Raw genomic sequence first — 13,812 nt, 5'->3', positions numbered from 1 at the left:
ACGATGGTTCGTCCGGTTCAATGAAGGAATTGTAAACGTCGCTTCCAACACATCGTAGAAGGCAGAATGCAAGAATCTACTGAAACATCCGGCATTAACAGCAGATGCTGTTATAGATCAGAGGTTTTCAACCTATTTGCATCTACCTTCACAATCCAATTATTGCCCAATTCACAAAGGTCAAAATTCCCACCCTGAGGGGAAATTTCTCAACGGTTGAAACCAAAGATATTGGATTTCGTGAGATGCCTCAGCAGCGTCGAGCGTGAAATAGCTTAAAGCATGACTGCTTTTTTGACCCGTTTTTCGCATATTGCAATGCCCTCTGTAGTTGCTGAATGTTTTATGTCTTCCGATTATCCTTACTTAAGGTTTTTGATGACATCTGTTCATCGCTAATTGATATAAGAAGAAAAATGTTCATCTTTCCCACTCTTCCCACATCTTCCCACCCAGCTATCATGCCAACGATGCTCTCAATTATGCTGTCATACTTTCAGTTTGAATGCTGCATTGTTGAACTATGCTATAATGACTTTGATCCTGTATTTATGAGAAGTGTCCGTCTTTACCTACCTTCCCGCTAGACTACTCTAGAAAACATTACAGAAATACGAAACGCAAATTCTGCGTTAGCTTGTTTGTTTGATTTTGTTTTTTTTATTATTATTATTTCTTTTGCATTCGTCCGTTGTCCGCTGCACGGAGCATTTGCAAAAAACAATAGCAGTTGATTTATACATGAATACATACGGCATAGTTACTATTGATTGTTGTGTGTTTGTGTTTGTGTTTTTGTCCTGCGTGGCGCGACCCACAACCCGCTCCCCCAACAGGACAGGAACCGCTCGTTGCTTCGGCCAGTGACAGAGTACTGCCCACTGATCGATGATTGCACTACCTTGAATACATTAAATCGTGACTAAAATCTTGTCCACCCCTGCTTCGAAGGGCGTTTTGAAGCGTTTTGAGTGATAAAATTAAAACAAAACAAAACAAAAACCTATAACACAGTAACGCTAACACATAGAGGATACGCTGGGCTAGTGGGGAGGCACGTACGCCTTGTCCCTTGTGAGCCCATGACAAAAAAATGCACACGTAAGCACCTGCCTGCACCGTTCCTTAAATAAAATCTGTATCGTTTCGCTTGCAAATTGACGTGGCGCTTTAAAAGGGCGAATTCATGCCGAGCTTGGTGCCAAAGTCTAGCCTTGCACGCCGTATGTAGCGATTGTTGACCCTAAAACAAGACAAAAAAAAAAACAAACACAGAGAGAACAATTATTTTCCATTCCGCAACTCGTCCAGCCGGCGCACACTCACTTGATTTCCTCCCACTTGAAGAACTCGCTCGCGGCAAAGGTGACGAACACGGTCAGCACGATGCCGAGCACGATCGGCCAGACGCGCTCCATCTCGCGCCACAGATGGTCGTCGGTGCAGAGCTGCAGCACGGCCAGCCCGAGATGCACCAGCAGCAGCAGGGCGACGACCGACACCCAGCAGAGGTTGGTGAGCGGGCTGCGCTTGAAGCAGTTGTAGTCGCGGTGCACGAACGACGCCGAGATGGTGACGAAGTGCAGCACGATGCCGAGCAGTATGAAGGAGCGGGCGACGTGCAGGTCGCCCGCCAGCGCCCGCTCCGTCTCGGCCGCGTCCCGCTGCACCACGGCCCGGGTCGTGCCGGCGGACGGGGCGTCCGCGAGTGATCCAGCGCCACCGCCACCACCACCGCCGCCGGCGAACAGCTCGATCGGGTGGGACAGAAAGGTGCAGTAGGCGAGCACCAGCACCAGGATGGCGAGCGCAAACTTGATGCCGTAGCACCACAGCACAAACAGCACCAGGCGGGAGCTGAGCGTCTTCTGCTTCTTGCCCGTCGCCCGCTTCATCAGCGCCGGATCGGGCTCGACGCGCAGCAGCGTGAGGGCGACGAGCGGCACCACGATGCACATCAGGTAGAGCGTGTGCAGCGGCACGACCATCGGCGGCAGGGACAGGATCGCGGTGACCGTGTTCATGATGGCGAGCGACGCGCCACAGCACGCCCAGTACTGCACGCAGCTCCACAGGCCGGCCATGAAGCGGCGCGACAGCTCGATCACCGCCACGATCGAGATCGGATCGTCCCGGCAGGTCGCGATCGAGCAGGAGATCGAGTTGAGGATGCGGCTGAGGTAGACCGGCGAGATGGTGTTGCACCGATCGGGCAGCGGCCCCTCCCGACGCTCCTTCTGTTGCTGATTTTCGGCGCTATCACCACCACCACCACCATCGGGCCGCAACCGGGCCCGGTTGTTGTAGATGTTCGACTCGCTGTACGCCGGGTACTCCTGGCAGACCTGCGGGTAGAGCGGCTCGATCGCGATCGAGCAGTCGCCCTGCAGGAAGATCTCCGAGTTGGAGTTGGAGGCGGACGAGCCGAGGCACACCACGATCTCGCCGTACTGCTGCATGATGTTGAGCATTTCGCGCGTCGCCTCCGCCGAGCAGTCGGTGAAGAGCGACACCAGCAGCGGCACGTTGTCCACGTGCTCCAGGTGCGGCCGGATGTTCTCGATGCCGCGCGGCAGCTTCGCCCGGTTCGACATGTCGAAGTTGATCGGCGCACTCTGCTCGGTGCTGTCGGTGAGGCAGCTGAGCGACCGGCAGTGGCCGCCGACGCTCACCGCCTTCCCGTGCTTCGGGTCCTGGTCCTCGCCGCCGCCGGACGACGAACGCTCGCTCGGGGCGGGCGAGGTGCGGCCAGGGGCGCCCTGTCCCGGCTCCAGCAAGCTGTTCGTGTCCGGATTGGAGATGGCACACGGGGCCGACGAGCTGAGCGCCCTGGACGACTCGAGCGACAGCGGCACATCGAGCAGCCGGACCCGCTCGGGCCCGCCCTCAAACGGTTCGCCCGTGCCGGACTCGCCGCACTCGTCCCGCGCCGGCGAGGACGACCGGCTGTCCCCGTCGCTCAGCAGCGAGATGTGACAGTTCCACCCACTCTCCAGCCCCATCTTCTCGGAGAACACGCGCGACCGCAGCTCGTTCTCCTTGCTGAAGTGCACGAAGCGGATGCAGGCCCGCTCGAGCCGCTCGATCAGCTGCACGATGTCGGTCTGCGCCTGGTACTGCATCGTCACCATGCCGATAAACACCTGGTGGCACTGCATCCGGTAGCACCCGTCCACGTCCGAGATGTCGTCGTCCCGGCTGTCGTTGAACAGCAGCGAGTCGGTCGAGATGGAATGGTGCGCGAGCGGGGCCACGCTGCCCAGCCCGGCCACGCTGCCGCCCCGCGGCCCGCCCGTCCCAGCGATGGGGCCACCACCACCACCACCCCCATCGGCACCATCATCCACGTAGCCGCCGATGAGCGACTGGTGGCCGGCGGCGGCGCCGGTGCCGCCGGTCACCACCAAGTCGCTGTAGTTTTCGCGCCGGTACAGATCCCGCCGGTGCTTCGTCTCCGGCGGCAGCTCCAGATAGGCGACGCTGCCGCCCGCCTTCGGCCCCCCGGACAGCGCCCCGCTGATGCCGTGGCGCAGGGGCCGGTACGCGAACGCGGTACAGTAGGCGGTCAGGGCGGACCGCTGGTAAAAGTCCTGCGCCCGCTTGCGCTCCTTCTCGGTCAGCGGCTGCAGATCGTGCCCGTCCCAGTAGTCGTCGCAGCAGTCCAGCACGATGTCCGCCGTGCCCTGGGTCAGCAGCTGCAGCGAGCCGTTGTTGATTTCACGCATCACCACCGACAGTGAGTGCGGGAACGGCACCTTCACCTTGGTCGCGAGCTGCAGCGACCGGGCGAACCGTATGTCGCGCCGCACCACGTCCGGTTGCTGGAAAAGGGTGAAAAAGGGGAAAACGAGCAAATTATTTTTATTCGGTCGCTGTTTTACAAAACATTTCACACGCACCAGATGCCGGTAGCTGGAGATTTGACCCTCGAGCTGGAAGATGTCCCGGGCCTGGGGCGAAAATCCGATCTGCTTTGCCAGCTCGCATAGACAGCGCCTGAAAGGAGAGAGGAGTGGGAAGCGTTTGCCGAACGACAGGGTATGCCGCAAAACAGCACACACACACACACAAACACACACAATCGGAAAAAGTAAGTATAGTTGTATTGGAATGCAAGGCACACACACACGCGCGCACACACACACACACACAAAAGGATTTTTTAGGTTTATGAGATGAGGTTGGATTGTTGTTTTTGATTGTTTTTTTTTGTCCCTTCATTGTAGGGTTTCTCACCTCAATCACAGAGTCTTTCAAGGAAAAAAAAATGTAAAAATAAATTATGCATTGAAGATTGAGCAAGGGAGAAAAACCCTGTAATGAATGGAATACAGGATTTTTTTTATAAATTGCTTCCAAATTTGATTTGTAAGCTCCGTGTGGCTTCCAATCTGCCAATAATAAAGATCTCTAACACACTCACACACACACATATACACACATCTGATCGCAAAATGTCCAACATCGTGCAGAGCGTAACAGCGATTGATACAGTGAGAAACATTTGTTTAGGAAACGTTAAACTCCCATTCATTATTTTGTTATCGTGCTCCACAACACACATACACATATATACATTTATACTACAGTTACGTTTTATCAATGTGAAAATCAAAAAGACCAACGAGAACAACAAATACCAAAAACACATAATTACATCAAAGTTACAGCAGCCAGCACGGAACGGAAATTGAACCAAAAAACGCATCTACGTCACACATTTCCATTCGCTCTCTCTCTCTCTCTCTACACTGCGTTTCATAACGATAAACTTGCCTAGATTTTATCATTTTTTCAACTATTCTTGAGTATCGGAAAATTTTGGGAAAAATGCACTTTTTCTATTGCATTTGAACAATATTGTTGGCTAAACAAAATTCGCCAAAATGTATGAAATATTCTCTGCAATAAAAAAATAACTTGAAACTTGGTGTTTCAAAAACCTTACCTAGTAATTTCAATGTTATTGACAGTACAATTAAGGTAGAGCTGCACCACCATGTAGCAAATTTAAATTTAAGCTTATTTGACTTCAATTCAACATAAATTTGCATTATATGGTTCATAAAATTACTAACAGGGTTTATCAATCCATTTACAAATGTGAACGTTGTTTTTCAACGCGTGCTAGAAGTTAGTCCACATCACGTAAATATTTCATTTCCATGCTTATAATGTTTAATTTCTTCAGCATGATGTTTAACTCTTCACTACCACTGTATGTATTACAGGGTTTTCCAAATCGCTTTCGAATCTGCACATAATTATTCACCGCCTTCAAGATGTTTTTCAACAGCTGTCAGATAGTGTATTTGCTTCATAATTAAATTTCAGTTGTTACGCATGATTTTCAACACATCACAAAGAACTGTCAAACTCAATCCAGCTAGAAGCGTGTTGAAAATCATGCTGAAAAAATTAAAAGTTATTATGATGGAAATGAATTAGATTGATGAGGATTAATATCTTGCACGCGGGGAATAACAACTTTTATATTCGAAACTGAGTATGAAAACCCTGTAAAATTGTATTAAAAAAGAAGAGCAACAGGACAGTGACAACCTTGCAAAACTACTGGAATCTTGTCCTTGACGAAAAAATCACAGAAAACACGAGGCGAGAAAGAATGATTGCAGGGTTTTCCAATTGAATAAATAACATTTGCCATTAAGATTCAACACCTTTGTTTTCGGAGTCAATATATTTCACTGGCTGGAATCAAGGATTGTCGAAAATGAGTAAAAACTACGTGTGCCTATAATTATGAAACGCAGTGTAGAAACGTGAAAGAAAGGAAAAAGGCATTCCAACAAAAGTGTGTGCGTATGTGTGTGTGTGTGCATGGGCAACGAAATGAAACCAGTTGAAACATGTTTAAATACAAAGCAAAAAAAAACATTGCAATTCTGTGTGTTTCCCCCTTTTTGTACCCTCAAGAAAGAAAAAAAAACAATCTGCACTATGTAAACAAAACACACAGTTTCCACAAACACTAGTGCCCCGAGTTAATGCGTCGTGAGCGTGAGTAATAGCAGTACAACTATTTAACACTAATGGCGGTTAAGACAGCGGTAGCAAACGGTTAGCAAACATCTATTTAGTGACCGTTGGTGGAAAAAGTGAAGAAAGGAGAAGAAGAAACGGAAATGTAAAAACGGAATGTAATGTGCAGCAGGAAACAGGGAGAAAATAGAGCGATAAATAAAGAAGAAATAAACCAACGTGTGGCCAATTCTGATTAGAAACGCTCGGACAGAACTTTAACCAAAATGAGTAGAGGAAACAAAAACACAAAACAAATCAGACTCTGAAATTAAACAGAAAACCCGAACTCGGTCCGCCCGAGTAGCGGTCCGCGGGAGGAAGAGTCATCATTTACCTACACTCACGTGGTACATTCTTGCAATGCAAAATTGGGTCTTCATCTATACCGAAGAGGAGGGAAGAAAACGTGTAATGGTGATGTAAAGGATTTGGCAAACCATAAACAAAAAGATACGGAACGATATGATTCCGCTTTGCCGCTGGCTTTGTTATGGGACTTGTTTTAGGAGAGGGGTTAGAAAGAAAAAGAATGAGAGAGGAACAATAGAAAACGGTTCAACGGCAGAAACAATCGCGAACGCTTGATGTAAACTGGATTGTTGATTACTTAAGCACAGGTCGTCCAACAAGGTCTGCATAAATCCGTATAAGCAGCGCCCTCTATCGGTAACAAGTATCATTAAGCCCAGCATAATTCACCAATCAAGGGCGAAGGCAAACTGATTTCGAGACGGGGGCAGGCAGGGTTTCTCTCTAGGCCAATTGGCGCAATTTCGCAATTTCATTTTCAATTCTAATGTGTCGAATGGACAAAAAACGCTGCGGCTAGAGAGTAAACCCTGCATGGCGATGGAATTTATAGCAAGAGTAGAGCAGAGAGGGGGAAAAGGAAAAAAACTCGATGCAAGCGAGAGGGACGCAACCGATGAGCGAAATAATATGGTGAAAAGAGGAGAAAGAAAGAAAGAGAGTGATAAACACCAACAAAAAAAACTAGACGTTGGTATGTCTAGTACATACCCATGCATAAAGCAATTCAAACTCGACTCAACAATCGCATACCGATTGGTGACCGGAACGAGATCCTTGTCGAGCATCGCGGCCGCCGTCACGTGCCCGCAGAACTTGGCGTAGTGGGCCTGCGTCAGCGGGCAGCACGTGTTCACCAGGATGGCGATACCTGCCCACGGGAACAGAAGAGGAATCGGATTCGGTATTTAGCCGATCGGTTGGCGCGGACACTCAAATCGACTAGCTACCTACCGAGCGGTTTCAGCGAGGTCAGATGGTTCTTGAAGTCGTGATCGTCGAACTCGAGCTTGAACGGGCTGTGCTGGTCGTGCGTGAGGTCCAGCACCTCCGCTATCGCGCCGAGCGGTTCCTTTTGCGAGCTCTGGAAGTGGTGGACCGTTGGTGGGTTTTTTTTTAGGGAAACAAAAACAAGAAAAGATGGATATAAATTAATTAGCGCACGACTGTTTTGAACGCATCGACAGTTTTCGTTCCCGAGCCTCTAAACACCGGTTCTAAAACAGCGCACATAGAACGACGAACAAAACGAACGAACAGAAAACGTGTGTGTAAAAGTGATAGAAAATGTGAAGTTTTTCTTCGGAATCGATTCCAGCTAGCTCCGAAGTGTTCTGGAATCGATTCTTATCAGTTTGAAATCAGTTACTGGAATCGATTCCGTGTTTGCCTCAGAAATCGAAATCGGCTCCAAAATTAGCTCCGGAATCGGTTCCGGATTCGGATTTGGAATTGGTTCCGGGATCAGATTCGGTTCCGGAATCAGAATCAGAATCGTTTCCGGGATCAGAATCGATTCCAGATTCGGAACGGCTCTGGAATTGGAATCGGATCCGGAATCGGAATCGGCTCCGGAATTGGTTTCGGAATCTGATCTGGCAAATTTCAATTCTCTGGTCAATTCCGATTCCACAGCCGAATATAATTCCGGAACCGATTCTGATTCTGGAATCGATTCCGGAGTCGACTCTGGAATCGGCTCCGAAATCGGCTCCAGAATCGGAATCAATTCCAGCATTGTAATCGGTTCCGGAATTGATTCCGAAGACGGAATCAGAATCGGGTAGGTCTGATTCCGAGCTCCCACTAGTGTGCAAGCAGAAACGGAACGCGAAACGCGATCAGGCAGAAGCGGGACGTCCCAGCATGGTTTTGCTACCTTTTCCGTAACTTGCGCAAGCGAGCACAGCAATAACAGCAAACGAACAACTCTACGAACATTTGCTAAACGTGTGTATTTTTTGAATAACAACTCTCTTAATAACTGTTTGCCATCAAACAGATAGCTAACGGACATAGCATGGTAGATTAAAATTGAAAAAAAAACATAAACATTCCAGCTAAAACTTCCCATAATCTAAGACACTAAACAATTCAACACAAATAAAGCACACACATTAAAAACAATCGATGTGGTTAAAAAAAAAACAAACAGAAATTTACAAATGTAATCAACGGCAACTGCTACTACACACAATACATAAAACGCTGACTTGAAAAAAAAGCGATGCCACGATGACGCGGTTCGAGTGAAATTATTTTATTTATTACACACAACCAGCACAGTCAAAAGGCAACAGTAATAGAAAATAAGAGTGGTGTAGTACGGAAGGAGAAAAAGGTAAGTCAACAAACAAATCAAAACAAACAACGGTAACAAAAATATATCAATGGATTAAAAGCTTAGAACTGCCTTGGAACAAGAAGTTTATACTAAAAGGAAACAAACATTAGGAAAAACATCGTGTACAGCTGGCCAAGACCTGCCTAACCGTAACAAGGAACGACCAACGATACCAAAAAGGATCCAAAAACGTTCAAAAACACGGAGATCGTGAGCAAGAGACAGACAGCAAGAGAAAAAGAGAGAGAAAGAGAGAACAATAACGAAACAAAACACTGCTCTGGCCGGCGGTCACACGAACACGACGAAACAAACGAGTGTGTATTAAAGTACATAAAGAAACGAACAAAAACAAACAAACGGGAAGGTAGTAGTGGTAGTTAGTAAACAAATATACTGCCTAGAAACGTATGTAAAGAAACAGGAGATCGTAAAGATAAAACTATAAAGGAAAAAAACACTATTAATCACCAGCTCGATGATATGTGAGAGTGGGTGGTAATGCTCCTGGCAGCACTGTAAAATAATTAGGTCGTTTTGTTGTTGGTCAGATGGTAAAATTAACGTTCGGCACACGGGCGCTTGGAGTGGTGGAGATGGGCAGGGAAGAGGTCGGTTTAGGAGAGCGGGCGTTGGAGTTTTGCGTTTTGCTTTTGGCTTTTTTTGTTCGTGCAGCATGAGGTAGGTGAGCGTAGGGTGAGGTAGGGAGAGTTGAAGGTTAAAATATGTCTTCCGTTTTTTTTTTTTTTGAAGTTAAGTAATTTCCCTTACCAAATCTTTACATATTTTACACATAACTCCCCTGCCGCCCTTGGGATGGATTAAAATGAACAATCGAATAAACGAATGCCAGCTTGTACCCAGTGCTGCAAAATGTCACTGTCAATGTCATAAAAACATCGGGCTGAAACAAAATGTCATGCCAGCGGCACGTACTCAATTGTAATAATCAGAGGTGATACTCTAAACGATTGGTGTGATCAATGCATGCTTCGTGACATTTTTGCGATCATCGCTTGGTCAGTCATTATGTCATGACTTTTTTATACTGTGATCAGTTCCGCAAAATGTCACTGTCATGACAAAATGACATAGTCGCAAAATGACGCAAAATGACATAGTCATGACAAATTCCTACTGAAACAAAATTATATCAGCGTCATGTGCTCTACTGTGATGATCAGAAGTGAGACTCAAACAATTTGAGATGACATGCCGCGACCATGACATGCTTGGTGACATTTTATGTACTCTTGGTCAGTCACTTGTTTACGAAATTTTTGTCGGCGATCATCACGATAGTCATGGGAGATATGCGATGCGTGCGAGTAGTTCCAAGAAATCGAAATGAGCATGGTTTCTCGCTCTGTTTGACCCGACACACCTTTAAACCATACAGAGCGAGAAAGCATGCTCATTGTGCTGCTTGAGAGCACACACCAGGTATATTCCAAGAATGTCATGATTATCACCGACAGAAAATGTCGTGACCAAGTGCGTGACCAAGAGATGAGTGCTACAAAAAATGTCATCAAGCATGTGATTGATCAACCAACTGTTGTGTACGTGAGCTGATTCGAGCTTCGTTTCAGTCATGAGTGTTGGTGACTGAAACAGTGACAGTTAGCAGCACTGTTCACAGCGAGAAAAAGTCAAGATTATGCTAGCAGACGGCATTAAGCTCAGCTTGTCAGTCGGAGTATCGGTTTTGCCTCAAACATTCGCCTGTCGCATTCGGCATGTCATGACGCACTTTCATTGAGTATCAACAATGAGCTTCAAGCTACCACGAATATAATCATTGTTTGGCGTTGGTGAATTTCTCGTGATGCTCATGACATTTTGCAGCACTGACTTGTACCGTACAACGAAACTGAAACAAACCAGCATCACCCCGTCCTGATGGGTTTCTCTCTGTGTGTGTGTGTGTGTTTTTTTTATAAGAAGAAAATGCACGAATGAATGAAGCAGTTGGGCGTGTTGCAGGGGAACAGATAGTGGATACGATCCAATCCAATTTGCAATGAGCGATGAGGCGGCGAAAACAAACTAAACTCTGAGAGATGAAATGGTGCCAATCGACAGTGGCATAGCGGGACCGTGCTTGCGAAGAATGGTTCAGTGGTGCAAAGGGACAGAGAGAGAGAGAGAGAGAGAGAGAGAGAGAGAGAGAGAGAGAAAGAGAGGAAGGGCAGGGCGTGGAATGGTCGGATGGTCAACCGGCGTACCTGCGAGTTGAGGCTGCTCTGCTCGGACTGGTCCGTGTTGTGGTCGCCTTCGCGCGCGTTCCGCAGAAAGAACACCTTCTCGGCGGTCGGGTTCGGCCAGGACAGGATGCCCTTCTTGTCGACGCAGCACAGGGCCTGCAATTGGCCGAGAAAGAAGCCTTGAGTTTCTGCGCTCCATTCTCCACCACCACCCGACCTCTCCTTACCGTAATCGTGCCGAGCACCTGGACGACGCTGGCACTGCGCCCGAGCAGCTCCGATCGGCCTCTGAGCAGCTGCCACCAGTAGAAGAAGACGGTGCGGCGGGGCAGCTTCACGTGGTCGAGATCGCACGTGGGCGTGTCGAGATCCTCGGCGAAGGATTTCTGGGCCTGGGCGCGCATCACCGCCTGCGGGATGGACAGCAGCGTCTCGAGCCGCGCCACGCCCCACAGATTGATCGCGACCCAGAGCAGCGGGAAGACGAGCGGCAGCAGCGGCAGCACGGCGGCGGTCGGGTTGAGCAGGAACACGTTCATCCAGTTGGTCGGCAGCTTGCCCTGCAGGTACAGGCCCACGTTCCGCAGGATGCCGATCGAGACGGTGAGGAAGAGGATCAGGCCGAAGCCCCAGCGCTGCAGGCAGCGGGACACCAGCAGCTCCCGCTGCTGGTTGATGATCGTTTTCGGGCGGTCGAGAAAGCAGTCGAGCGATTTGCGCAGTATGTCCAGGTACGGCGTCGCCTCGACCGCGCACACCAGGTCGGGCAGGGGCGACCGGGCGATCGGCTTGACCGGCGGCTCGGTCGGCTGCTGCAGCCCGTACGTTTCACCGCACTTGAAGCGACGCCCGCGGCCCCCCACCTCCCGGCAGGTGCCGGGCGACACCTGCCCCGGCCGCATCACGATGTGGTCGCCCCGCACCAGCAGCGCCCACGGCAGGTTGACGATCCGCCCGTCCCGGTACGTCCACTGCAGCGTGACGCACGGCGAGAGCGGGCTGCACAGGTGCGGATAGTTGTCCACCGTCCAGTCCGGGCAGAGCCGAACGCCGAGCCGGATCTCGTGCAGCACCGTGCGCAGTTTCCGGTAGATCTCCGTCCGGCGCAGGTTGTTCTCGCGCACCACCAGCGCGATCGTGAGCAGCAGCAGCACCAGCAGCAGCCCGGCCGACCAGTAGTACCCGGTGACGGTGAGCGACAGGGCGCAGAGCAGCGAAGCCAGCACCGGGAACCAGCCCAGCGGGCTGGTCGAGCTGCCGACCAGCGACGAGCGCACCTTCTCCGCCCAGTGCTGGCGCCGGTAGCGCTCCTCGTACCCGCGCAGCATCGACTCGATGTCGTCGTGCAGCCGCTGGAGCGCCTCCGCCGTACCGAGCCCGGGCTGCTCGTTCGCTGCCGGCTCGCACGATCCGGCCACCATCGCACGAGGTGGCCTCTCCTCCTTCCCTCAGGGATGTTGCGGCGCCTAACGGTCCGCTCCGTTCGTTCGCTTTCCTTCGCTCGCCCGGCCGATTGATGCCATCCAAAACACGGAGGTGGGCGTCAGGGATAGGTGGGATCGTGGCAGGTGGCTACTCTCTGCCACCCATCATGCACGTCACGCAAATCCTGTTTCCAACAAAGCCTCAATCACGGTGCACGGTTCGCCAGATCTAGCAGGATTGTATGGAGAACATACACACACACAGAAAAAAGGTAAACAAACGCTCCGCTTGATGATACACCCGGCCCGAAGGGGTTTTGGGCTTTGTTCTCACGCCTGCCGGTGCGTACCCTCGCGCACGTGCACACGCACCGCTGTTCCCGCACGTCGGTATGGAAATTTGTCCCAGCTTTTCCTCCTTCTGAAATGGTTCACAATTGCCCTGCGGAAAAAGGGTCGTCGTTTTCCCTCACTCGCTCACGGTCTCACTGATAACAAACCACTTTTCCACCTTGACAGTGCCGCCCTCTGTTTACATTCGCTGACTGACAGCCGACCGCTCGCTGCACATTGTGGTGCTATAGCGCCGGGTTCAGTTCTTCGTGCGCTCTGTTGTCACGTTTTCGTCCAATATTTCAGCTCATATTGTTTTTCGGAGGCATGCACACATTTTATTATGTTTTATTTAACAATTTTTCTACATTTAAGATTTAAAATAAAAAAAAAACACCTTTTTATTACCATTGCACAAAGTATAGACATTACCTTTGCAGTCTCGTTCCTCGTCAGTTGCAGTAGTTTTCAAAGCCCTCCCTTGTCAATTCCTACTCACCAATGCCACAAATCCACCAAACAACCACGGGTTCTAATCTTTAAACGGGTTCTAAGTTTTCAACCTAAACGGAATATAAAAAGACTTCGTTTAGCAGACGGCAAACGACTGATGCATTCTAAAAATAGCAATAGAGCTTTCTCCATAAATAGCCAGAATTGCATAAGCAGCTCATTTTGGCACGCGAAAGATCGCTGCTCTAATTCGCCTTTTGCAGTAGTTAAACAGCATCAAAGTTCCAGGTGGGTCTTTCAAACAGCGCTTAAGCAGCTTCAATATGCTACGGTGCCGGGGATTATTTTTCTTTGTGTTTTATTTTCAAGCAAGGCGTCATCAATGAAATAACCCAAACAGCCAGAATTGCTTAAGCAGCTCATTTTGGCACGCTAAAGATCGCTGCTCTAATTCGCCTTTTGCAGTAGATAAACAGCATCAAAGTTCTATGTGGGTCTTTCAAACAGCGCCTAAGCAGCTTCCTTATGCCACGATGCCAGGGATTATTTTTCTTTGTGTTTTATTTTCAAGCAAGCGTCATCAATGAAATAAACAACAAGATTTGTTTCGTTTAAACACATATGTATATTTTTAAATCCTTTGTATTGATGAATTACACAAAATTTTACACAATTTACTGATAATTCACAATCACTT

General features: G+C 49.2%; 1 protein-coding gene across 3 annotated transcripts; it reads right to left on the bottom strand.

Annotated features, from left to right (window-relative positions):
- Positions 1 to 637: 637 nt before the first annotated feature.
- LOC121591590 (transmembrane protein 94) lies at positions 638 to 12,860 on the bottom strand. 3 transcript variants are annotated; one of them, XM_041912299.1, is made up of 9 exons: positions 12,680 to 12,860; positions 11,133 to 12,558; positions 10,927 to 11,061; positions 9,170 to 9,214; positions 7,309 to 7,438; positions 7,066 to 7,225; positions 3,900 to 3,996; positions 1,327 to 3,821; positions 638 to 1,243 (listed from the first exon to the last, which is right to left on the bottom strand). In XM_041912299.1, exons 2-9 carry the CDS (start codon positions 12,324 to 12,326, stop codon positions 1,171 to 1,173), a joined length of 4,329 nt encoding a protein of 1,442 aa, XP_041768233.1. In that variant the 5' UTR covers positions 12,327 to 12,558; positions 12,680 to 12,860; the 3' UTR covers positions 638 to 1,170. The 3 variants fall into 3 exon arrangements, with proteins under 3 accessions (XP_041768233.1, XP_041768241.1, XP_041768249.1); XM_041912307.1 differs by having other exon boundaries at positions 7,108 to 7,225; positions 11,133 to 12,860; XM_041912315.1 differs by lacking the exon at positions 9,170 to 9,214 and having other exon boundaries at positions 11,133 to 12,860.
- Between the last annotated feature and the right edge of the window lie 952 nt (positions 12,861 to 13,812).

The sequence above is a fragment of the Anopheles merus genome, chromosome X (assembly GCF_017562075.2).
Source record: "Anopheles merus strain MAF chromosome X, AmerM5.1, whole genome shotgun sequence".
Classification (NCBI taxonomy): Eukaryota; Metazoa; Arthropoda; class Insecta; order Diptera; family Culicidae; genus Anopheles; species Anopheles merus.
This window is presented reverse-complemented; position numbering and strand designations above follow the sequence as displayed.

What these genes read in the sequence shown, in the direction of transcription:
- LOC121591590 (XM_041912299.1), bottom strand. Translation starts at nt 12,326, where the DNA reads ATGGTGGCCGGATCGTGCGAGCCGGCAGCGAACGAGCAGCCCGGGCTC. An exon ending in TCTCCAGCTACCGGCATCTG is followed by an intron (nt 3,822 to 3,899) that starts GTGCGTGTGAAA and finishes ACCCTTTTCCAG; the next exon opens with CAACCGGACGTGGTGCGGCG. An exon ending in TTCAAGTGGGAGGAAATCAA is followed by an intron (nt 1,244 to 1,326) that starts GTGAGTGTGCGC and finishes GTCTTGTTTTAG; the next exon opens with GGTCAACAATCGCTACATAC.